The 26,611-nt window shown below is 38.8% G+C and overlaps 1 protein-coding gene across 6 annotated transcripts in view; it reads right to left on the bottom strand.

Moving 5' to 3' along the window:
* piezo2b (piezo-type mechanosensitive ion channel component 2b) overlaps window positions 1-26,611 on the bottom strand; it is a 104,788-nt gene that overhangs the window by 11,647 nt on the left and 66,530 nt on the right. For 3 of the 6 annotated variants that reach the window (XM_088085822.1, XM_088085820.1, XM_088085825.1), the window contains 23 exons: window positions 25,770-25,930; window positions 22,680-22,856; window positions 22,441-22,563; window positions 21,129-21,329; window positions 20,830-21,034; window positions 19,460-19,561; window positions 19,188-19,353; window positions 14,884-15,127; window positions 14,078-14,195; window positions 13,104-13,251; window positions 12,045-12,134; window positions 11,197-11,318; window positions 10,261-10,329; window positions 9,058-9,161; window positions 7,034-7,154; window positions 6,863-6,943; window positions 6,571-6,737; window positions 6,266-6,459; window positions 4,633-4,806; window positions 3,152-3,841; window positions 1,791-2,049; window positions 773-952; window positions 33-339 (listed from right to left, as the gene is read on the bottom strand). In XM_088085822.1, coding sequence (XP_087941948.1) covers window positions 33-339; window positions 773-952; window positions 1,791-2,049; window positions 3,152-3,841; window positions 4,633-4,806; window positions 6,266-6,459; window positions 6,571-6,737; window positions 6,863-6,943; window positions 7,034-7,154; window positions 9,058-9,161; window positions 10,261-10,329; window positions 11,197-11,318; window positions 12,045-12,134; window positions 13,104-13,251; window positions 14,078-14,195; window positions 14,884-15,127; window positions 19,188-19,353; window positions 19,460-19,561; window positions 20,830-21,034; window positions 21,129-21,329; window positions 22,441-22,563; window positions 22,680-22,856; window positions 25,770-25,930 — 4,203 coding nt within the window. Of the gene's footprint in view, window positions 1-32; window positions 340-772; window positions 953-1,790; window positions 2,050-3,151; window positions 3,842-4,632; window positions 4,807-6,265; window positions 6,460-6,570; window positions 6,738-6,862; window positions 6,944-7,033; window positions 7,155-7,895; window positions 7,995-9,057; window positions 9,162-10,260; window positions 10,330-11,196; window positions 11,319-12,044; window positions 12,135-13,103; window positions 13,252-14,077; window positions 14,196-14,883; window positions 15,128-19,187; window positions 19,354-19,459; window positions 19,562-20,829; window positions 21,035-21,128; window positions 21,330-22,440; window positions 22,564-22,679; window positions 22,857-25,769; window positions 25,931-26,611 lie in introns of all 6 variants that reach the window. The other 3 variants (XM_088085824.1, XM_088085821.1, XM_088085823.1) reach the window with 3 other exon arrangements.

Below are 26,611 nucleotides of genomic sequence, written 5' to 3' on the forward strand. Positions count from 1 at the left end.
TTAGGACATAGACCACAGATAAGAATCCTCACCTCTCTTCGACCTTGCAGAGGAGTGAAGAGATCGGTGAGAAATGTGCGAGCCTCCGCTGGAGCTCTTGCGACGCTGGTAGGTCTGCTGTTGTGGGTAGTGCACCTGGACGTGTCCTGAATCAATGGAGGTCCCAAAGTTTATCGATCTCAAGGTGTGAGCGGAGCTTCTCCCCTCGCTGATCAGCGAGGAGGCGTGCTCTGAACCCTTCTCACTCCCCTCCTTGTCCTTTCCCTCGTCCTCTGACTCGCTCTGACGAGACGGCTCTTTCTTTTCTTTGGCTTCGTCCTCGTCCCAAAGACCATGGCACTGAAAAATTAAAGGACGAGGACAAATGGAGAGATCTGTAAAGGATTTGCAATCATTTTCCATGTGCAGTTGGTGTAAATGTTTTTACTGTTGAGTTTTGCGTCTCGTTTTTTACTATTAATACTGTGCTTTTTGCTCTATTTATCTTGTACAGACCTTGCTTTGATATCCCTTTACTGCTGTAACAATGCAGATTTCCTCATTACGGGACTAATACAGGATTATCATATCTTATCTTATTTTCATGCCCAAAAGAATTGAGCGTCTTATACTGGGGAGTGCAGCCGCATTCAAACATTTTATAGTAAGTCACAGCCGCAGCCATTAATGAACAGTTCAAAGGAGTTTCTTTCATTTGTTGAGAAAGATGAGAAATTACTGAAATGCACATATTCATGTTAATATTGCTGAAATATTCTGTGTTTGCAGGAACCTTCAGAATGGATCTGTGGAAGAAGAGAGCCAGTAACTGGACCAGGTCGTAGTGGACATAACCATCCTTCTTCTCCACCCCGATGATGTTGGGAGGGTAATACGGTTTATTCTTATCTATAATGTTCTGGTTGAAGGGGAAGAAGCCAAACTGGAAGAAGTACTTGATGACGATGGTGACCTAGAGGAAAAACAAAATGTGTGTCAGTGAAGCTGTCAGGGTAAGGTCAAAGTTTTCCTGTGACACGTAACAGATTGTTGTATAACATAAATAATAGGAAAATTCTTAGTCTTAGACTACAATATAATAATATGTATCTTATCGGTTCATAAACACAACGCATCAATGCAACAAATTAATATTTATACTCCTACCTGTTAATGTCACTGTCAACAAAATGTAATAAATGGATCTTAAACTCTTTAAAACCTGGCTGGACATTTGGTTTTGTTGTGCTGTGTTCAGACACTTTTTACAAGCTATTTAACCCTTTGAAACCTGAGCAAATTGGTTGGATTTCTGTCAAAAACATTGTATATGCAATGAGAAACTTGGTAAGAAATATACCACAAATTTCAAGAAATTAGTGAAAAGTGATGAAGAAGATGATGATGCAATTTAGTTTTACAAAGGGGTGATAATTATTACCAAATCATTACAAAAAAGGGTAAAATTTCCTTTCTCATTTTTAAATTATGCTATAAAAGAAAAAATATACATATATTTTTATTTATCATTTTCCTGTTTTTTTGTTCGTTTTTTTTATTTACTTTTTTAAATCAACTTTTTATTTATTTTTGCTTATTTTCAGGTGATTTCCTTGTAACTTTACGAATTTCCTGCAATTTCTTTGGGCCATATTTTGTTATAATTGCTCACTGCCTTCTTACCATTTTTATTAAAAAGAAATCAAATTTGCTCAAGTTTCAAAGGGTTAAATGCTTTCTGTGCTTGTCTTCGCTGTCTGTCACTCACTGTGAAGAGCAGACAGAGATGAAATCTCTGTATCGGACTGTACCTCGGTGTAGACGATGGCAGTCATCCAGTAGCGCTTGCTGGGCCGGGGCACTGACAGCATGGCCCAGAGGAAGATGGTGGTGGGAAGGACCAGGGTGGCGCAGGAGGCGGACACCATGTGGTTGATGATGATGACCAGGTAGCACACCATCTCTGAGTGAGCCACCAGCATGTTGTAGAGGGCGTAGCAGAGCTGGAGGATCAGAGGCTGCTTCTGGTAAAATCTATCTGACTGCTCCAGCTCCTCGTCATAAAACATCCTGCACGGACACAAAGAGGTGGACTGATGTGGTGCAACTGATTATTTTTCTGCTTCTAAAACATTGCAAAAAGATACATAAATGGGTTTATATTTGGGACTTGTTTAGCTGCTTTGCATTATTTTAAACTTGAATATTATTCTAGATTTCCAAAAATGCCTGCAATCATCAATGGATTACTGAACAGGTACACAAGAGATGCCAAAACAAAAATGTGCAAAAAACAGAGACACAGAATGACCACGTAACTACAAAAACACACAAAACTAGAAAGAGATGCAAACAACCACCAAGGGACACAGAATGACCATTTGACTAAAAAAAAACGCAAAAGAACAACAAAGACACACAAAACAACCAGATAACTACAAGAGGACACAAAAAACTACAGAGATGCAAAGCAGCCACAAAGAGGTAAAAGACGACCACAAAAAGAAACAAAACAACAGTTAAAAGTTACAAAACATCCATAAAAAGATGCAAAACAGCGATCTCCAGTGTGGGTGTCTTGCTCTTATGTAGGAGGGCTGTGGGGTCTTCAACATTGTGTCATAATCAGTTTCATAAGTGCCCCTCAAATTACAGAGCACCTGAAAGTTTGGCTCAATGTGCGGGTATTTCTGTTGTTGTAAGATGTCCAGCAGGTTGAGAACTTAGAAAAGTGCAAAATAAGTCCTATGCATGATTATTATTATTATTATTGTTGTTGTTGTTGTTATACAATTTAGGTACTGTAGTGACATTTTGAAGCCTCAGTGCAATGATCAGCAATGCCGGCATATATGTTTGGTGTAGCTAGAATTGTTTGAAATTTCTAGAGATCAGTTTAGACATGATAAAGTGAGGAATGGAGTTTTTATGGGGGACAGTTTAAGATGATACAGATACATTTTTGGCAATTTTTCAAAAAGTAAAAAGGTCAATATCCAGACCTGTGGATGGCACAAACCTACAACTGTGAAGACGGACATCAAACGTCGGCTATTTACTGAAACCTATCTTTAGTGTTGCCTAAATTATTGAGATGAATCTGTGACAAATAGCTGGATTTTAATTCCTGCAGAGCTTCATGCTAAACAGCTTTTCAAAGATTTGGACCTACTTGTTGAGCAGCAGTTCGCTGGCGGTCAGCTCGGTGGTCATTGATGGCAACATGATGTCCGACCTGCTGTCTGAGCGGCTGTCAGAGGTCATAATCATGCGCCTCTTACGATCCATGTCACTCTCGTCATCGCTCACTTCCAGACGGTCGAAGCTGACCGCCTTGCTGTAGCTGGGAGGCACGTCAGCGTCGGACGTTTTAGAAGCGTCTGTATCGGGGGTGTAGAGCACCCCTCCTCGTCCTTCTGTCTGCATGAAGTCCTGTTGTCCTCCCCCGTCTTCACTCTCTGTGGTGAAGTCTTTTTCCTGGGCAGAGGGAGCAGACTCTGTCTCCTCGAGCCTGAGGGAGGGGCCCTCATCTGGGCCAAAGGAGTCCCAGGGAGCCACCTCTCTCTCCTGATCCATTGGTACCTCTAATCCCTCCTCACACTCCAGTCCCTCACGGCTCTCACCCTCCTCCTCCTGGTCCTGGTCCTTCTCTTCCTCTTCCAACCTGGGTTCTCCGTCACTCCAGGGAGCGCCCTCGGCCCCCTCACTCTCGTCCAGTTGTTGGGATTCCCAGAGAACCTGCTGCTGCTGCTGCTGCTGCTGCTGCTGCTTGTCCTCCCCTTGATCCTGTTCATCCTCCACTTCTTCTATGGTGTCTGTGGTGCCCTGTCTGGAGTAGAGTGTGACGCACTGGGTTGCTTCACTGCAGGGGACAAAAACAGCAGAGACTGTTTCAATCTGCACTAAAGTCTGTCTGTTCAGATGTCACCCAATTTTTACACAACAAAATTAGTAATTAAATAAATAAATTATGAAAAAATAACAAAAAACATAAAATAATGTTAAAAAATTACAGAATAAAAATAAAAATAAACAAAATATGACAAAAAAAACCCCAAAATATAAAATAATAAATAACAAAAATATACTTCCTCAGGAAGTACCAGGTGTGCTGATAAGCACAGTTATATTGTATCGAGCGATAACTAAAACAAAGGGGCTTTCTGTATTTCAACATTATATTACTATAATTGAAACTTGAATTTTTTTTTTAAAGTATGTGTAAAAAGTCTCGAAAGTCTTGAAAATAATTATAATAAAGGAGAGATTCTCTGCCCAGTTGCTTTTTTTTCAATAATGTAGATAAGCAAACATAAACCTTAATTTTCAGACCTTTACCATTACATTAAAACCGGTATACCTCTGCAGTCTTATCCTTAATTAAAATTGCTTTCAAATCACTGTTACTGGGAGAAAACCTTCTACCTTTTTCAAAATGAAAAAACGCACATGCTTTTTGTGTAATATTTGGGTTTTTGGCAGGATTTAATAAAGAAAAGAGTTATAGAGATGTCATGTAATGAGCTGAAATTTAAAAAAAATGGATCTGTGGACATCTTTGATATAAAGAGGAGATGAGATGAGATTTTTCATGTCAATGACAATGATAAGAAACACAGTTGTGTGTATATGGGTGATGCAGAGGCCAGGCACCTGGACATGAAGCTGCTGCAGCTGTCCATTGACGAATTGGACATGTCCAGGCCGTACATCTTACGCAGTTTGGGCCTGGAGCGCTCGCTGGTTTTGGGAATCGACTCTGGCATCCCATCCAGGTCTTCCAGAGTGGATTGGCGAGAAAAAAGAGTGGTAGCCTCGGTGAAGGCGCTGAGCGGTGGTGAGAGTGACAGATGGAGTGATTAGTGATGAGAAGGATGAGATGTTAGGTATGTTAGGTGACACAGACAGGAGTTTCCCCATACACTGTTTAATGAAGCACTTTAATCCAACCCGTACTTTAAAAATGAGCAGGGGATTTGCTCTATGTTTACCTTTTTATATGAGCATAAAAACATGAGATGCAGGCGAGGATGGCTTCAAAAGAGAGGACGAAATAACTCAATGTGATGTTATTGTACAACCTCAATGCTAGCAATAGCTTCCTTATAGGGTTGTTTCAACAAAATATCAAGATTCAATACAAGTCTCTATTTCTTACTTACCTCTACGGGTATCTGGCCATGCAGAGAGTACAATAATGGCCACGTGTTTGAGATATTTGTCTAACAGCTTTTAAAATTACGTGTGGAAAAAAACAACAACAGCACCATCTAATTCCAGAAACACTGTCCTGGTTAACTTGAATAATCCACACAACACATAACAGGGACTATTTCTACCGCAGAAAGTAGTTCCAAAGAAACTGTTCACAAACGATAGTCATTTTATATGTCACGTCCGAACGGCAACTTCTGGGGCTTAAAAATAAAGTGCCCAAAACTGCAGTTCATCGAACAGCCACTTGAGCTGGCTCCGAAACAGAGTCCATCCCCACAGTCACTGTGTTCAAATGCCCAAAGAGAAAAACAGGTTTTGGTCTCTATAGTTGATTTTCCTGTTCATGAATGCTGTACGGAGGCTGAACGCTACAACCTCGCGCTCAAATCTGGTCACTTCTGGCTCCAAAACACCAAGATGGTGACAGCCGAAATGCCGAACTTGACGCTTCAAAATGGCAGTTGACAAACCAATGGTTAAAGTCACGGTAACTGTCCATTATTTTTTACAGTCTAGGGTCGTATCTCAAAACCTGGACAAATAAAACAAAAAACTGTCTGCATGTCTAATTAATACAAGAGGTAAGTAGGAAAAAAATGTATTTCAGAAAACGTATTCACATGTGGAGCCACAAGTGGTCATCAAAGAGCATGTATTAGTGACACTATGGTACAAATTATGTTTTTATCACTTTTTCAATAAATCATGTCTCAATGAAAATAACATGAATGTGAGTCACTATGATGCAGGAAAGCTGTAACCAATATAACACGTGGCTGAACGTGCTATTAACGTCTACCAACCCACAAGATACTAGTGTCACGTCATACTTTAATAAATCAAGAATTTTTAAGTCTACAGTATATTTTTTTATTGCTTAATTCACTATTGCCTAACCCTAAGATAGAAGGACAAAACAAAAAACAAATATCCCATTTCTGTGCAGCATTTTTTTTTGTACTACCTAAAAAAGGGCATAAAGTTAGGAGAGTAAGAGGTCACTCTGTGAAACATTTCATGTTGGGGATTAATTTGGTCTCCCATGTTGCACTACTGACGCTTCGTGTACCTGGACATGCTGTCTCTGGAGGCTGTGGAGTCCTGGCTCTCCATGGGGTATCCTCCTCGCCTTCTTCGGACCCTGGTGGAGCCTGAGGCCGACTCGTCCTCAGAAAGCTGATCCATACTGGCCTGCCTGGACATGTTGAGCCTCATGGCCTTCTGGTAGTAGACGTGGATGCTCTCTCTGGACGGCACGTTACCCTGGGGGGAGGAGAGGAGTTAATCGCTTATTGACTGACTTAAAATGATTGATTTAAGTATTTCAATTAGCTTATAAATGGTTTAAAAAAAGAAGAAACATATGAAACATACCTTTTTGACCTCTCTGGTCAGCATGCAGCGCTCTATACGCAGCACGGTGGAGATGTCGATGTACTCTCTGCACATGTCGTTCATCCACTTGGTGAAACTGTCAACCGTCGTCTGGAAGAGCACCCAGGTGAACTTTATGATGTTGAACACTCGCTTGATGATGTTGTCTGAAGGAGATCAAACAAAACTTTTTAGTATCTCAGACCCAGCGGGAGGAATTTAACATCACAAAATCAAGTCAATCTTTTATTTCAAGAAATTAAAAAAAGCGTTTTCTTGAGGAGAGACCCACCTGGACCCTCAGACTTCTTGTTCTCCTCTCCTCTCTCTTGCCCATCTGAGAGGTCGCCGACCTCTATAGTCACATGAGCTGCTGAAGTACAGTAATGACACCTCACTGTGGTTAGAAGAACATGAAATTCATCGTTTCGTTTGAGTTTTTCTTGCTCTAAATTCAACTTACCATCTCTCTTGCTTTTTCTGTGTCTAACTCCTTTGGTGTATTTTTTCCAAAATTTGCGTTTCTCTTTGCCCCGCGCCCTCAGGGCAGCTTTGGGGTCTGTGATCCAGGCGTGATAGAGAAACTGGAGAACAGAGAGAAGGAGTTTAGCATCCATGAAAGGATGTGAAGAAGACGAGTCACTAAAGTCAATCATGCCAGAGCAAAAACAAGCAAAAGGAAAACACCAATTTAAGGTGATTCTGCACGTTGCGATCCATTAATTACAAATCACGTACCCTTTCATATGACCACAGACTACTTTTGAAACTAAACCTTAACTTTTCTTAAAAATATTTCATGTTTCAACATAGCTCATGAGAGCCACACCTGGTATTTCTAGACAAATTAAGTTATTTACATGAGCCAAATCAAATTCAGAATATTGTCATATTTGGAATAATAGTGGAATATTAGTTCGCATGTTACATAGCCAAGTCTTTTATCAGCGACCAGGCCCAAACACTAAGTGCTAATACAGCTGTTGACAAAATGAAAAGGTCAAAAAACAGACAGGAAACACAAACCAATAACATGTCAGAATAAAGCTCCAGTTCAGGCAAACCGACAGAAAGCCGATCACAACAACATGCAAAAGGTCAAAGCATTTCTATTCCAGCTTATGTTTGATGATTTATGTCAAATTAGTATTTGACTGTGAAATGGACAAACTCATTTATCACTGTGACGTGTGAATCTGTTAATATGATTTCTATTATTTCTGTCACCAAACATGAGCTGGAAACTCATTGCGTTAGTTGTTAATTTAAGAGGCAGATGTTCAAACAGAGAGAAAGCTGTGTTGATTAGTTGTGGTGGTGAGTACCTTGCCTGCCTTGACTACATACTGCAGTATAGTTTTAGGCAGCTTTATGATAGACTTTGGCAAAGCCAGAACAGCAGAGACAAACTTCCCAATAGCTCGCTACAGAGAGACAACAGTGTAAGAGGATTAGTAGAAAATGACTTCACATAATTAGAATCAACAGAGGTTAAATGTATTAGGAGTGAACAAGAAAACATTTTAATACTGTAAAGGTGAATGCATATAGTTTGTCACATTCTCCTGAATGTTAGTATTCAAAATCCTCAACCCTTTGTAAAAGATAGCAAGGTAACAAAATAAACATCCATTAAAAATCATAAATTCTAAAATGTATTCAAGAATCTTTCCAGGTAACGAGCATTGCTATTACACATACCCCAGGCACAACATTTAGCTCAAAAACAACAAAACACGCCTGAAAACAAAAAAATTGAAATAGAGTCTATGGAGCAGCCATATAGCTGTCGGACCCTTGTTGGAGCTGGCTGATGCTTTACTATGATTGTCCAGTTCGTGTTTTAGGAGTTGGACTTAGCGAAGGGTCAAACCAGAGTGTGTGAATAGTAGTTAGCAAGTAAGCAGAGAAGTTAAGACAGTTAGCTCAATCTAATTTTAGACTTAATTTTTAATTAAAAAGTAGCTAAAAATAAATAATATAGAATTTAAATGGTTTGCTAAAAGTAACGACTACATAGTTAGAATAGCTGAACGTCTAGCTCCTGTCACTAATTATTAAATACAAACTTAACCAAACAAACTTAACAAATTGACAGTTTAACTGTAAGAAAAAATACTGTAAGAATGGTATTAAAATATATGAAAAATACTGTGAATAATGTCTAATAATATCCACTTAATGATGAATTTAAATTAACCCATTGAAACCTGATGTGATGTATTGAAGAAAGGGCACTTGAGTTTATCTAAAAGCAGTGTGAGGGTACATCTTAAAGAAAATGCTGGGAACCACTATAGGACACAAAGTATTTAAATCCTTTACTTAATAGATAGAATTAATTTTTTGGAAATATTCAAGCAAAGGCAGTATTTCAAAACTGTAGTTCTACATCCTCATCAACAACAAAAACATGTAATTAATCGGCTGTGACAGAGAAAGTGAGAAAATAAAAATCTCGTTTCACAGTGAAAAATTTAACGTCACCTGAAATGCAGACTTCTTTGGCTGGTCCTCCTCTTTTTTCTCCTCCTCCTCCTCTTCCTCCTCACTGTCAGTTTCAAACAAGTAATAGTCTCCACTTCTAACCACTGAGGGGGCAGAGGGTAAAGTTAGTCGCTATATTCAGTCAAACAAAGGCTGAGGTCAGTCATCGGTTTTAAACAACAGTTCCACTTACCGTTAAATTATACACAATTCACTTCATATTAAACGTTTTAATGAGTCTAAAGTGAGTCACGATTCAGAGACACTTTTAAAAACATCAAAGACATGACAGCATGAAACAGAAAACACATAAAAATGTTACCATGAGTATGACTATGAGCACAAAGCACAATGAAAGGCGTCTATTAAAGATTCCAGTAAGCACAGCCGCCTTCACTCCACAGAGTAGGTGACTCCTGTCTACAGTAGTTAAGTGTCAGAAGCAATGGGATAGACGAGGCTGACTTATGTCCTTGAACAGAACCGCAGTGGGCGGGAGGTGAGGGAGGATGCTGGGAGATGAAACATCAAATGACAAAGAGATAAAAATGGAGAAATAATTTGAAAATGTTGTGGGGGTGGAGTATGACATGAGACATGAGTTCAAACCAATCAGGCGACCACTGTATTCACTCAGAAAGATGCTTTTTTTTTTTTATTTACCAAAAACTGTAAAGGTAATAATGTTATATTCTGGTCCAATTGTTGTTGTTTTTTTCAAATTTTCTCCTGTTTGGTGATCATGTCTACAGGCAAAGAATGAACAAACCCTTCATCCTTTATTCCAGTACTGAGAATAAAGGCGGGTCGGGCTTCATGTCTTTGCATGAAAATATTTTAGAGTGATTCTCAACTGTGGGCTCTTTAGGTGAGACCGATAGTGTCAAGCACAAACTCCAGCCATTAGTCATTTTCTCTTTTCAACGTTGTGTCTATTTAAGGCGACCCTGCTCTGCTCCGCTACTGACACGGCTTTATAGATCATCTCGAAACTGAAGTGCCTCTCCACACCAGAGCTATAGGTGACAAGGGCCCCTTAAATAGAGACAGAAAAGGACTAAAGTCTGGACGGAGCGATGCTGCCGCGTGTTGGCGCCCTCAGAGCCCAGGGGCAGTGTGGGAATCCTCAGCGTTCTGGTCAAGGACACAAGGGCCAATCAGAGTGGAGGAAGAGAAAAAAGAGGGTTGTGGGGGTCAACCTACTGGAAGCATGGTCAACCCACGGCCTCCACCACTGCTTTTTTTTGGTCTTGGCTTTCGTTCGATGTGCTCCTAAAATTTCACAAATACATCAATGCAACATTTCATAAGAAAATTAATTCTTCTGCAAACTTCAAGGCATGTTTATATTTTTTTACTCCATGAAGATTTTCTTTTAGATCAAATACTTCTCATAATACATCATTACAAAAAAATATGTTAAAGGGGACCTACTAGGCTTTTTCTAAATTTTCAGTCATGTACATTGTATCATTGTTACAAAAAAAAGGTATCAGAGTTGGGAGAGGTAGACAAGTTTCACTTCACTTCAAATTTAAATAATACGCTTTAAGTGTAAATACATTGTTTGGCCACTACAAAAATTGTCTAAAAAGCTGTTCCTGGGAGCCTGATTGCACCGGTTAAGCGGCATAAAGTTAATATGTCCACCGGTGTTGTATTTCTGTCATTGCCAGTGGAAGCTGTGTGGAGCTGGAGCTGATAATCTGACTACTGCAGAGTCATTTGATGTGCTAGTGAATGGTGATTGTAATTATATATTATACTCATAAATGTCCTAACTTATATATTATAATTAAAAAGCCAGATGTTAACAGGTCTTAGTGGGGGTTTTTTGGTGCAGTGATTTACAAATGGTCGTTCTGTGGATCAAGTACTCCTTTAAAGAGACAAGCGCTTAAATGGAGCGTCTCAGAAAGAGGGTGAATACAGCTGATCCACTGCAGACAGGATGAGGAAAATAAAGTGTTTTTTTGAATATTAAAGCATGTAAACATCTTCTAGTATGAACCTGAAGATGAGCATAATGGGTCCCCTTTAATGAATCCAGGCACTAATACACTCACTCATCTCAGCAACCTCATTATCAACTTCTCTAACAGTGACTGCACAGAGAGGCCCCCGCAGCCTTCGTCATACCATCATCATCATCCTCCTCGGGCTGGACAAGGGTCTGTCCTTCTCCAGACTCCTGCGCCATGCTCAGCATCTTCTCCTTGCCCCTCTTAAACTTTTGCTGCCTCACTTTAATGCGCTCCATCCTGATTAGATCAGAGAGGCAGTGAAGAGACACAAAGTATCGGCACAGAGGAACATCACAGACTATAAACATCTCCAGGCTTCACATGGAAATTAGTGTACGTTATGAAACAGCGGAGTACTCATTAGAGCGGGTGAGTGGATATGATCAGAGCTCAGGAGGAACTCCTGAGGTAACTGTAAGTGGTGGAAATACATTGACTTCATGTAGTGCGTTATAGTAAGCGATGGCTTACAGGAAACACAAAAGACTGAGCCGGTAGTCTCTTTTAATGCAGAACAGATTTTAGATGCCTTTCTGAATCATGTCTGCTTATCTAAAACTGTGATTAATAAAAGATATTCAAAGTCATGAAATAGACTTGGCCGTGCTTGATGTTGACATTTTTGTTACAATCAAAAAATCCCATGAAAACATCAAAATCAGCAACCAAGCGATTCCATTTCTAAGTATCACCTGTGCAGCAAAAGCCTGATTTATGGGGTTACTCTGAGCTCAGTCCCAGTGTGTGTGTGTTCAGCTGAACGTGTCCAACAAAATGTTAAATCTAATCCAGAGGAAGACAACTGATTGATTTTGTTGAAGTTATGTGTATATAAATATGTAAATGTTAACATTAAGCCTTAGAATATAACTTTTACATTTTTTTTCTAGTCTTGAAAATTGTACACAAAAACCCAAAACAGCATAACACCACAGAGAATAAGTCAAATATCTGGAGTCTCACTGTCTCTTCAGCTGCTCCACAGATTTGCGCTCCTCCTCCAGTCTGGCTCTCACTGCCTTCACTATCGTGGCCTGGAAAAGCTCCGCCCCTCTGAAACGCAAACAAATGTTTGATGAACGACTGGAACACTCAGTTTTTAAGGTTGAATATTTTAATTATGACAATAATGGATGAGGATGCTTCAAATAAGTGCATGTATTAGTAACTGTTTTAAACATTGTTGTCTACTGAAATAAATATCGTGAAAGTTTGAAATAAATTGGCATTCAACCAAACTGGAAGAGTCTTGTTTAGTCTGGCAGGACAGTTTTAAAAAGTAATGCAATGTCAGAGCAAACTGTTTTTCATCAAGAAAATCCAATCTCAGGTTTTTTTTCAGCACTGTAGCCAGGCTGACAGAGACGCCAAGTACTACTGCCATTATTATTAGTCACACCTCCACTATTATTATATACATATGACTGTTATTGCCACATACATAAACTACAACACTTGCATTAAATTTATTAATTTTTATGTCTATTACTATTGTTAAATGATGTTGCTGTGCATCTCTACTCATTTCTCCCTCCTTCTCTTATTGTTCTTTACGACATCCGTTCGGAGGGATCCCTCCTCAGTCGCTCTTCCTGAGGTTTCTACAGCTTTTTTTCCACGTTACAGAGTTTTTTGGAAAGTTTTTACTTAGTCACTGTAAGGCTCCAAGGAAAGAGGGATGTTGTTTGCTGTAAAGCCCTCTGAGGCAAATTGTGATTTATGTTAATAGGCTTTACAAATAAAATCAATTTAAACTGAGTCTTCTTTGATGAATGTGGTTTAAATACGTTATGCATTTAGTTACAAGGTGTGTGTTTACACTTTCTAAGACAGCTGGGCTTTCATCATTTGTGCAGACGGATGGCAGTTCTAAATGTGTTTGCAAAGCACGAAATAATTCAACAAAATATAAGTGAATCCCAGATTTGTGCATGAAAAGTTTATATGCACACTTTTAGCACAGATTTGTGAACGAGGCCCAGTGTCTCTATGCAGCAGGTCGACTCAACCTCATTGGCGTACCTGCACGCAAGGATCTGTGACGCTCTGATATCAGCCACCACGTGCAGGAAGTAGTAGCTCATGAAGACGCGTCTCTGCAGCAGCAGGAAGGCGAAGCAGATGCTGTCCCAGATGATCCCGGCCTCATTGCTGGGCAGCTCACACAGCTCTAATTATAAATGGTGAAAGTTAGGACATTTATGAGTGAAAATTTGCAAGGATGTTAAAATAGACTGTTATCAGTATTTTTTTTATATTTTGTTATATTATTATATCTGTTTCACTGAGTATTGTGGCAGTGTTTTGTATTCACTGCAAGTCCAGCAACATCAACACAAAGACTAAACTGACCTTAATATATAGGCCTGAAAAATAAACAATTTGTATATTTCACGATTTGTGCTCCTTCTAACAAAAGGAGGGTTTCCATTACAGACTTGCACAAAACTTCAGGCATATCTTCGAAATGTTGTTAAAACACAATTGCAAGATGACTGTGGTTCCACAGAGTGATATTATGCAACTTCTGCTCTTGTGATAACATATACATGGAAGCAGCCACGTATGAGGGTTTTTTGGGAGGAGATAGTCGATCGATGATTTCACAGAGGAATTGTTGATTAAAAACTCAACTTTTATAGTTATGCTGCATCGTGCCTGAGGAAGTCAGTTTCTACCCATGAGTACATAACCATAACATCACGTGACCTATAAAAGCGATAAAAAAAAGTGTTTCCATTGGAGTTTTGTGAAATATGTTGATTTTTTTTAATTTCCTGAAATACCACATTATGTGAGTGTAAAACTTTTTTTGCAATAAATGGGAGTTTTTTTCCAAAATTGACATATTTTCTATTCGCAATTTTAATTTGCGCAATTTGAGGGTTAACGGAAATCTGCCTACTGATGGGGACATCTCACCTGCTTGTGAAATCTGGCTACACAAAAAACACAAATGCACAAAGAAAGAAGAAAGAAATATTGAGTCAACTCACTGGTGTTTGCTTTGGTGATGTTGATGTTGTATTCCTTGATGGTGCAGGCCAGACTGAACAGCTGGATCAACCAGCAGCGGTTCTCAATCAGAGAGTTGATGTAGCCACAAGCCAGGATCTAAGAGCAAGAGTCAGTTATTATATATTTAAATATAGAAACATCTTTAAAGGAACAGTTCACCCACAAAATGATTATATTTTTAAAGTACATTTTTTCTAGGTTATTTTTTTGGTTTTGTTTTATTGTGTTTACTTTTTTGTCTCTTTCTTTTTATTTAATTTAATTTATTAATTTTTCGGGCCAATTTTGAGGTATATTTCTTGTACTTTTTCCAATTTCTTTTTTGCAAATTTCGGAATAATTTAATTCAAAGTTGCTCATGCCTTCTTCCCATGTCTTGAAAAAATAAAGCCAATTTGCTCATGTTTCAAAGGATTAATAAACAGGAGCTAGGAGTTAAGATTTGTAAACAGATGTTTTTATTTAGTTTTGTTTTTGTTAAATGCAACCCCCCTTTTACTCCAATTAATCAAGAATTTTCTACACTTTTGAATTCTTCACTCACCACACAAGAAAATCAACGTTTTCTTCACAAATTCAACGTAACATAGTTGATATGTAAATGATCATTTCATGACTGAAGCATTCCTTTTGTATCTCTGATGTCACATAATACACAAACAGGTTTATAGTGAATGCGTTTTGTCTGTATTATTATATTGCCTCATATGTGCTGTATTCAGGATTTGACTATCATGAAAGTAATCAGCTGATCCTCATAAACAAATAAAGAGAAGCTCCTCACGGACAAAACGTTCTTCATGGTGATCACAAAGATGTTGTAGGCGATCAGGAAGTCCCAGTAGTGGAGGATCTTTTTGATCGGTTTGAGCAAAAGCTCGCCACCGAACAGCAGGAAGTAGAAGCAGGCCACCAGGTAGCCCATACAGAAGACGCTGATGCGCGTGGTCCCCGTGATGAAGATGATGGTGAGGACAAACCAGAACAGGTAGCTGAACATGATGACCTTCAGCATGTCCAGGTAGGACCTAGAGGACAGCAGTTAAACCAATATGTCCGTTTTTTTATGTCAGAAAGATAATAAATCCAACAAATGTATTACAGGGATGGCTACTGACAGTAAACACAAAAACAGCATCCACATGCTGCAATCATGACACGATAACAGAAAGAGAAGAGTGTTCACACATTGTTCCAATATAAAAAAATAAAATCCAAATGCTTACCTATAGTCAAGCCTGATAGAAACAGCCTAAATTAACAGTTTTTTAATTATACAAATTTGTGGTGGTTCGTTAAATGGATATTTTTCTAGTTTTGAACCAGCTCTGTATCATAACAATGTATGTTTGCATGTGTGTGTAAGTGCACTGTGGTAAACTTCCCTCCTTCTAATCAGTGCCTCGATCTCTCGGCTCCTCTCCACGCAAAACTTTTTTCGTAAATTCAGAAATTTGTGTTGAAAAAAATAATAATATCACAAACAGCTTTGTCTCTTGGCTGTCCAAAAATACAACTTTTTTTTATTTTGTCTGATTTGAGTTAGGATCAGGTTCACAACCTGATTATAGTCACATGAAGCTGGAAGTAAAGATTATGGATCCCAGCCAACTGAGGTAATTTTTCCTGTGAGGATCAAGCAGCAAGCTATGGAGCTAAAAAATGAAGCCAACACAGAAGAAGTGCCAAAAACTGCTTTTCCTTGAGTTCCTTGAGCTGGCTCCAAAACAGAGAAAATCTCCAAAGACCTCCATGTTAAAATGCTCACCTTAACAGTAGAAATAAACATGTTTACAGCCTGGTTGGTGTCTATGGCTAACTAAAACATTCATGACAACTAGACGGGGTGAATTTTTATATAACTCACCCATTTACGTTGTATTAAGGGTTATTTGTATGCAGAATTAAAGGCAGGTCGCTTTGAGTGACAGACTGTCTGCTAATAGTGTCCTTGGCTTCTCAGTCAGTTCCACCCATTGCTCCTCCAATATATCGCCCAAATATGGTCACTTCTGGCTCCAAAAAAACCAAGATGGTGACGGCTGTAATGCTGTGAGGCTTCAAAATAAGAATCCACAGACCGGTGAGTGACGTCATGGTGGCTACGTCCTTTATTTTTACAGTTTATGGCAAGGACGCATGCTTACCACACACTGAAAATCAAAACAATATTTCAGTCCATTCTGGTGCTGTGTGCATAATCCGCCCATCAATCACACTTAGTGTATCACTTAGTGTCAGGACACCGGTAAGTCTGATCAATAAATGTGAACCAGAGCTGAAACCCGACTCCTGTCACTCAGCGCAGGTACCTCTGCACTTCTGTATGACCTGTGCGTGTCTAACACGCTAAAAGCACGGATCCTGTGTTATTATGTAAGAGACCATTAACATGATGTGTGAGGTGAAAACAAAAGGAAGCATTCATTTGATGGATCAGGGGAAAACATGGGACCACAACAACAGCTGCAGTGTTTAGGAAGCGGCTCTGATGAAGTGGGTTTGGATCAGACGACGCGTTGATGGGCCGGAATAGCTGAGTGAGTGTCCTTCTTCATCAGGGGGGAGAAAATACCTTTTCCATACTTAAAAGCTATTTATTGAGTTAGAGTACAGGGCAAAAGCGTCTGAGTCGCGGAGTGACGGACAGAGTGTTTTTGTGGATTATGGATTTCTCCCCCACCCCGTATCCGTAATTCGATCCTGGAGGGAAACGATGGAATAAGTGCAGAGCTGCTGTGGCGTGGACAGACGGGCTGTGCAGCTCGCTTTCTCTCTACTAGGGCTTGTTGATGGACACAGAGTGCGTTAATAAAAGACTTGTCCACTTTGCGCATCAAAACAGTGGAATGTGAAGAGCACATAATCAATGACTGTGGACAGGTCAGGATGCTCTCGCTGTCTTTCTAACTCGCTCTCTAATTCTCTGCCTCTCTCAAAACCCTCTCTTCGCTCTTTTTTTTTAATGTGCAAAGTCAGTATCCAGCTTTGGATCCAAATATCGGACGACAGCCAAAATTCTGAATTATGCATAAAGCGGGTATTCAATAACGTCTCTGACATGAGCTACTGTCATCTGTCCTCCCTTTATTTATCCAGGATAAGGGATTTGCTGAGCGAGTATGTTCTTATTCAGCACCGCTCCACTTAAGATTTCTACAGTTACACAGTTAGCAGCCAAGTACAACAACCGTTTTCTACCATGCTGGCCTCCGAGCAGCTCGACTACAGACACGGGGGTATGCAGACACTCACTGCGTACCCCAGAATCTACACTTTTTTTGACTTAAAGCCCACTTCTGATTGTTTAAAAAAATCCCCCATCCAATATGACTGAATGATGGCCTCCCTATTTTCACAGGGCTAGACCATGTTGTTGTGGTTTGTGCCATCCTGTATCTAAAATCCTTTTTCTTTTTATTGTATTATTGTACTTAATTTTATTAGTTACACAATTAGCTTATATATTTTGAGTTATTTGTAGTGTAAATTGCTGGTTTGTACCGTCAATTTGTGAATCTCAAATAAATAAGAGAAAACAACTTATGAAGACAAAACGAGAGAAAAAAATAAATTGGGCTATAAATAATGTGGTGCAACTTTATACACACACACACACACACACACACACACACACACACACACACACACACACACACACACACACACACACACACACACACACAATCATCAGCTCCTGCTACACACACATAGTATTTATTTGGGGTTTTTTTTCAGCCACTTGAGGGCAACAGAAACAGGTTTTGAACACAATATTAATATATCATCCCCTTTAACACTGATGTGGTTAATTTGATAGCAAAACAATTGTTTATTTACACACCTAACGGTTACCGAGCAACATTATCATTCATTTGGATTAGCCAAAATCCAATCAGATTACTTCTGAAGAACTGGGCTCAGAACACCAAAGACCAAACAAGCTGTTTCTGCGTATACTACAACAATGGTAAAACTTTAAAGTTCATATACTCTTACAAATGTATAAATAAAGCTTAAACTCAAACGTGGTCACCACAGAGTCTTAATGATTGGATTAAAAACTGCTGCTCTGCTCTGAATTCTCTGGAAAACCATCCATATAGTGAGATGCAACCCACATATGATACAAATATAAACAGCTTTTAATAGTGCGGCTTGTTTTGAATGCATTTCACTAAATTGTCGGCATCTGACATCGTTAAGCGTCAATTAACCCGGCTACTTCACTTCCTTTCCATTTCTGTGTCTTGTCATCCTCCATATTAATGCCGCTTCAGTCAAGCTCCAGTGACACCAAAATTATCAAGGGAATTTAATGTAAAATCTAATTTAAATGTTGAAATAAAAGTATGAGTTCTAGTGCCATGTATTTTCTCCATGTGGGCCTAATAGGAATTAAATATAATTATGGCTTTGCGATTGTATGTCTCCAAACAACAGTCAAGTTGCATTTACGGTTTACATCCATGTCTGTGAAAACATCTTCTCCTCTGCAGCACAGAAGATCTCTACAATCAGCACAGTTTTAAGGTGGATGTTTAAAATTAACTTGTTTTAATTGACTCGTTGTATTATATTGCTTTATTATAATCTATTTTTTAAAATATTTATTCTGACAATATTATTTTATTTACTGACATTTTGTGTTTTAATTGTTTGTTTTATGTTTTTATTGTGTACTCAAGTCTCCCTTGAAAATGAGATCTTAATTTTAATGGGACTTACCTGATTAAATAAAGATTAATAAAAATGTCATCACTTCATCGTTATATCCAATAAGACAGTTGTGTGAATTTTTGTCCTTAGAAAATTAATTCTTCAGTTACGGCCAGAAACGTGTTATATGAGATCACAGTGACCTTTTACAACCAAATTTATCATTCATCATAATGTCCAAGAGGATGTTTGATCCAAATTTGAAGAAATTCCCTCAAGGCATTTGTGAGATATCGCGTTCACGAAAAACACAACATACATAAACATTAATCCTCCGGTCACGGCTATTACCGGCGCAGACGCATAAAAAAACACACTTGGGCCACTTCCTGCTGCTGTGTAAATGTTATAACATCAGTGCTGCTGTACCTGCAGTGGATGAAGTCGGGGACGGGGTTGTGGACGCTGAAAGAGGCTGCGTCCAGGTCTCTGCAGATCTCCACGTTGTCTCCAGCCATGAGGCGGACTGCTGCCTTGTTCTCATCGTCAAAGACCTGCCTCTGCATGGAGGCACACAGCAGCAACATGAAATCATCTAGAAAAGAAGGGATGAGAGAAAGAATCTCATTTATAACACTTGAACCTGCAGTGACAGTCATCGTTATCGTAGCCACAACATATCTGCTGCTGAGACGACGTACAGATGAGAAACGATGGATTGGGTTGAGTGCGGAAATCTGGAACATAGAGCCACTTGACCACGTTGGAGTCTGTAGTAGAGTTGGGAAACCTCCAAGGATAGTCTGGAATGAAAACGTGTGCCATTATAATATTGGACATGTACTTTAAAAAGTATTTTAAAAAGGACAGGACTGACAATGATGGTAACAAAACAAGACAAAGTACATAAAAAGACAGAGGAACTACATCTTTTATGTGATTTCTTGTTGTCCTTGTACAGTTAATTTTGTCATTTTTTAAACAATTTGTAGGGACAGGTCATCCTTGCAATTAAAAACAGATGTTTTTCCTCTTGCTTGTACTTCTATTTATCAGTCTAGATCAGAAAAACTCAACATACGTTGCCAAGAAATCCCTTATGCAAAATGCCAAGAAGCCAGAGGTCTATTAGTAACCAAATATTGATAATTAATATATAAATAATGAGCCCAATCTTCTATCAGGGGGACGGGGATCCCCACCTGGCATTTTTTCAGGTAAACAAGCTCTATTTTAAATTTTGTTTTTTCACACAAGGTCTGTGGATGATCTCGAGTAACCAGGTCATGATTTTTTGAAAAGAGTCACTGATGGTGGGTTTTTTAAAAAAAAAAAAAATTTCCTGCACTCTGAGCACTGCGAGCCGAGTGCCATCTAGTTTCATTATAATATGGAGAGAATGCAGACATCTCTACGACCATAAAATCCAACACTCGGCAACTCACATCATAATAATCTAGATCGATAAATAGCACTACAGGTAAGACGAAAAATATGGATTATTGATTTTGGAGTGAACTGTCCCTTTAAGACTTCAATGTTCTTCTGAACATTGATTAAACAAACTTTTTTCCTACAGGATAATTTAGAAGTAAATACTATACATAGCTATTTTTGAGACTAAAATCACCTTGAGATATAACCCCGACACAACACTGACAGTTTCCGTTTAGTTATAAATCATAATAGGGCTAAATGTTTAGTTAACAGACCAAGAATGAACTAACAGCAGTTTGGATAATTTATTAAAATACCAAACATTTGTTGTTGGCAGCTTCTCAAATGTTAAGAATAGCTGTTTTTGTTATTTATATCATATAAATTCAATAATGAGGGTTTGGGACTATGACTCAAAGAAAAAAGGAATAAAAGATTTCACCTCATTCTTTGGTAACTTGTATTGAGTATCTTTCCCCATATTTTGACCTTTACCACCCTAAATTAATACTCAATTGACTGCAAAATAAAGGTGAGATTAATCTATAAGGAAAATAGTCCATAATTGCAGCCTGAAATCATAGCAATAACCAGCTGTCAATCTTTTTCCTGGTTATTGTAAGTACAATCTGACCTTTACAGGCTGCTGGTGGGATCCCGATGCAGACAAAGTACTGGAAAGTCAGCATGCAGGCCAGGAAAAAGCAGTATTTGGGCCAGATCTCAGCGATGGCTTTCCTCCTGCGTCTATACATGACTGCAATCAAGGCGAAGGCGTGAAGCATGGCGTAGAAGTCCATACGCTGCCCGATAACATTGACCCCCAACAGCAGGCACGTCTGAGGGAAACACATGAGGAATAAAGACGTGATGAGCTTGATGCAGCTGGAACAGATTTCACATTTTTTTTAACGTCTTTCCCGTTTTCTCTACCTCAAGTCCAAATTTGTAGAAGAAATAGTTGATGAAGTATTTGATGAAGCAGATGATGCCGATATCCAGATGCTGTCGTGTGATATCATGGAAGATAATCCTGGCAGCGGGAGGCGACAGTTTGTTCCTCAGTCTGAAGTATTCCTGATGGCGGTAGATGGTCACCTCGAATGCTAACAGAGCCAGCATCAGGAGGTTGTTCTGCGCAGACGGTGACAGAGAGAATATCTTTAAATATGTTTTTCTATTGTTAAGAATACATGCTGACAGTTTAAATGATTAATTTTAGTCATTTATCAAATAAAAGCATCATTTTTTCAGATTTTTTTTTATTTGAAAAGAAGTCTGTTTAAAGTCAAAGAATCATTTTTGACTTATAATTTTAATTTTTGACAACTTATGCTGGGATTTTGTCATATTTTCTGACACTTTATACCCAAAACTCAGTTTGATAAACTGTATTTAAAGTTTATCTGATGGGCTTCTTTAGCTTAACAACTTTGCCACTTTGTAAACATAATATTTGAGGTCTTTTTGATGAAGAAAATATTCTTTCGGCTACTGTTTAAGAGGGAGTGACTTCCTGGAGTCTTTTGCCATGTAAAACAACAAAATGTCAATTTTATTTATTTATTTCACAGGTATATTGACCATGTGGGTGTTTCCCAGCAATTTCCAGAAGAGCTCACCATCAAATTGCTGAAAAATGCAACTGTCACAGAAATTTTCAACAGTCATAAGTTTTTGGTATCAAACATGGGATAGCATGGATTTTTTTTATGATGTTCCTAAAGGTCTTGGTTTCTTAACGTGGCATTTTAGAGGGATTTATGACCGTTTTTATCAATTGCAGAGTGGTCAAAAATACTTAAAGTTAGCACCAAATCTGCATAACAAATGGTATAAACCCATAAATTGCTGCAACAACTTATGAGACATAATTTCATAATTAGAAAAACACACCAAGCTGAGCTTTACCATAAATGATTCAGGCTCGCAGCTCTCAGATGATGTACACCACTTCTATATGACGTCTACAGTTGACCTGTCGTGCCCCTTTATCTTTGTGGTGAGATAAGCTAACCGACTGCTGGCTCCAGCTTTATATTTAACAGATCTGAGATTGGTATCGATCTTCTCTTCTAACTTTTAGCAAGAAAAGCATCATTTGGGTTTTTCCCAAAATTAATTGTAAGTAACTTTTATAGTAGCTTTTATTTTCATTAGCAAAATTAAAGTTATTCTTCTTTTGTTATGAAGATATCCTGTGTATACTGCGAATTTTCAGCTGATGAGTGTTTTCAGTCCTCACCCTGAGGTAGCCCAGCAGGTCACCAGACTTCTCCAGGCCAACCCAGTTTGCCGGATCCACCGGCCCCTTATACAAAAGGGAATCCTGCATCTCAGTCATCTGGTCCGGTAAGTAGCCATTTGGCTGTGGACAGAAAACACAGGTGTATAAATATGGAATCGATTATCAGTCTAATTAAGAACAGTGATTTTCCTCTTTAGCGATATGAAGCGTCAAAAACATGTTCTGATTAAATTCACCATAGTGCAGTTCTTGGAGTAGGATGGTGGGTCTATAGACTTTAGCTGGTACAACATTTTGCACACGATGATGACACACGTCCACACAGTGCAAACGCTGGAGGCAAGGGGCCGATACTGGCTGTAGGGCAGCGCGAAGGCCCAGGACGCCAGGAACACATAGTTGAACAGAGACACCTGAACAGGAGACAGCACAGGTGATGAGAAATAAGAAAACAGCTCATTTAAATCTTTTTTATTCCACTACATCAGTCACATCCAAAGTCCAGCACTGAGGCCAATCGTGCCCCCCTGACTGTTCAGCTTGTTGTTCAAAAAATAATATATGTGGCCCCACACATTATTGCTTAATATAGCAGATCACTTTGCATTTAGGTTTACCTCACAATGGCAGGACTACCACACAGTTTGCAGACATGCACACGTGTTTTCATGAACTGACAGAAAACAAGCCAACAAATAAAGCAGACATTTCCTGCTAGACAGCAGACGTGAGCACAGCAAAGTAGGGATGTAAGAAAATGTTGCTACCTATAATAACTGGTCAGACAACATAATTCACACATAGCTTTTTTAAGTCTTATTGCACTTGGGGATACAATCAACAGTCCCAGCTAAGTTATCAATCATGGTAGGGCTAAATGAATAGTTCACAGACTGAAACTTAACTGACAAAAGATTGGATATTTTATTAAAATACCAAAAAATTGTTCTTGTCAGCTTCTCAAATGTTAAGACTAGCTGCTTAACTGTTATTTATATTATTATAAATTCAGTTTTGTGGGTTTGGGCCTTTTGGTCAAACAAAAAAAGGAATTTAAAGATGTCACCTCATTTTTAATAAGCATTTTTACCAACTGTAGCTTTAAGAGAAGCGAGGAGTCAGAAGTCAATGACAGTATAAAAACATTAAATCAATGCAACCACGAAATGGCCTTGAGCATGCAATCATAAATGTGCAGAAAAATTTCAGGCTAATTGGTCAGGTATTTTGTGTAATTAGCTGCAGACAGACAGATACACGCACAAACACACACCTGCAGACAGACAGATACACACACAAACACACGCCTGCAGATGGACAGACACACACACAAACACACACCTGCAGATGGACAGACACACACACAAACACACACCTGCAGATGGACAGACACACACACAAACACGCACACATGACTGAACACATGATCTCCTCCTGGCAGACGCCTGGCAGAGAAAAGGAAAGAAAAATAATGATGAAGGGCAAATAAAAAAAACAAAAACGCACACATTAAAGTCGAGGTCATGAACCGGAAATAAAAGATCAGACATTACATAAATCTAAGTCTATAAAATTGAGTTTTAATAAGAATTTAAAAGCCTGAGGAGCTTTTCCAGAAGAAAGCCCTCAGTCAGTTTGTTCCAAACTCAAAGAGCCGCGATGGTTTCCATCCAGAAACTGTAGCAGCTACTGCAGTTAACCGAAATACCCCCGGACTATTATCTGGCGAGTCTGTGGCGCAGCAGACAATCCCGGTTTATTTCAAATTGGTTCAAGGTGGCTCAGTGTTTCACGAGATCAACTTACTTCAAACAGCATATGAGCAATAAAATGTACCAAGAAAACCTTGAACAATTATTGAATTGATAAGTCTTTGCCTCAGAGCTGTAATTAATGTTCTTGATTAAAACAAATTGTTACATGATAGTCTTTTAAGTGCAAACAAATAAATGGCCTGAGGATGCCGCTCATTCATTTTACATGCAACAAAATTTGGCAGTGTAGCATCTTACATAATGTAAACCAGATGAAGCAAAAAACACTCAAGAAATCCACTTTTATGAATAATAAAAAAGTAGAATTACTGCCATGTGGTTGTCTGTCTCTATGCACCAGTCAAGTTGCACTTAAAGTTTATATCTGTGAAAACATGGACGCTTCACACACATCTTTCCCCGGGAGCTCAGAGGATCTCTAAATCAGCACAGTTTAGGCACCCAAGATTAGTATCACCAATTCAGTATCCAACCAAATGTCTCCCGTTCTGTTCCTGAAGTATGATGTCGAATAACGGAAAGAAAAGGGTTTTTACAGAATATTATGATGTCACAGCAGAGCTGACCTTTGACTTTTTGGATATAAAATGTCTTCACTTCATCATTTGTGTGAAATTTTGTCATAATCAGGCTATGAATTCCTAAATTATGGCAAAAAGAATAAGTGGTTCACTGTTCAGTCGAAGTGGATGTTTGTGGTAAATTTGAAGACACTACCTGTTTTCTTGGGATTTTGCTTTTATTAGTTATGGATGCCATGTACCATATTTGAGGACAGTACCTTATTGCCTTTTTAAAATATTGGGTTTACAAGAAAGAGACGAATGCAAGGCCATGGTGACTTTGACCTTTGACCACCAAAATCTAATCAGTTCATTGTTGAGTCAGAGTGGATGTTTGTGCCAAATTTGAATAAATTTCCTCAAGGCGCTCCTAAGATATTGCTTTCACAAGAATGAAAAAGATAAATGGACAGACAGCCCAAAAACAAAGTGCCTCTGGCTATCGCTGGCTCGGAGGCATATTGATTTGCAGTGTAGCATTTAGCACAAAATTTAGGAAATCCACTTTAAACAAACAGCTTTCATCACAGTTTAACTATTGGTAAACACTTTAAGCATGAATCAAAAAACACTCCAGATTAAAAGCAAAACTACAAATATAAGTAATCTACAAATAATAGATGTTGTACTGATTCTGATTTGTTATGTTGAGTTAGAGCAGCACAAAGGAAACACAGCACTTTGTCGTGTCTGCCTGGGTTTTTAAGAGTAGATTCAATGAAGAAATCAAACAATCGATTGTACTATAGTCCGTCAGATACTTAATTTTGTGAGGCTGATAATAAAGAGTTTAAAAAAAATATCAGTCAGTAGATTCAAGGCCAAGAAAATGACCTGCAGGATGATCTGGAGCCTTATACTCCCTGAGATGACAGACTAGCGTTGAGCAGAAACAAAGACAATCAAAGTCAAATTGACTGATAGGTGAGCATGACTCCCTGTCGATGTTGCAGGTGTTGCACTTTGTTAACACATCTATATCTCATACCTCTTTGACAGAGACCAGGACGATGTAGCAGGACACGATCTTGATGATGTGGATCTCCAGTAACCACCAGATGAACAGCTGCAGTTTGTGGAAGTACTCCAGGAACTTGAGGAAGAGCACGGTCAGACGGTCGACCACCAGGTGCCATTTATTCTTCAGATCTGGAGAAGAAGAGATGAAAAACAGACACACTTAAATGGAAAAACAACATGACTGAAGAGGTGCTAATGTATAGGAGCGTGTCCAGGTCTCATCTCTTTTATTGCAGCAGTATGTCCTCTGTTTAAACACTCTTATTCCTCTGCTGGCATTTTGCTGAGGCGTCTTCTCATACATCAACTCAGGCGAGAACAGAGTGATTAGATGATTCTGTCTTTACGACTCGGCAGAAAGTCTGGAGATATTCTTTGTTTATAACATATCACATGAAAATACCTAGTAACAAGTACTGTCTGTGTAGCCAAAAAATGATACATCTGAATCAATCCCTCAATACAGTGCACTGCCCTGCTGCTTTAGATCTGCATAAATCCACAAGTGAAAATAGACCCCAAGTAATGCTTTATTTATTTATTTATTTTCCAAGCTCTATCCTTTAAATCGTGTCCTGGATGGTTAGAGTTTAATTCAAACCTGTTTGAAAACCTCTTTTCAAGCTGGTATATTCAGTCTGATTCATAGTGACACACAGATCTTGATTCTGCTGATGATTATTTCATTATAATGATTGTATGCATAGTTTTTAAGACAATTACTTAGTTAAGTTATTATATTAACTTATTACTGTTTATTAATGATGACTTAATAATCTAGTGATGCATTGCTGCTTGTTCATGTGTCAT

This window comes from Plectropomus leopardus, chromosome 12 (assembly GCF_026936395.1).
Source record: "Plectropomus leopardus strain MGB_pleo_1.0 chromosome 12, ASM2693639v1, whole genome shotgun sequence".
In the NCBI taxonomy this organism is placed as follows: domain Eukaryota; kingdom Metazoa; phylum Chordata; class Actinopteri; order Perciformes; family Serranidae; genus Plectropomus; species Plectropomus leopardus.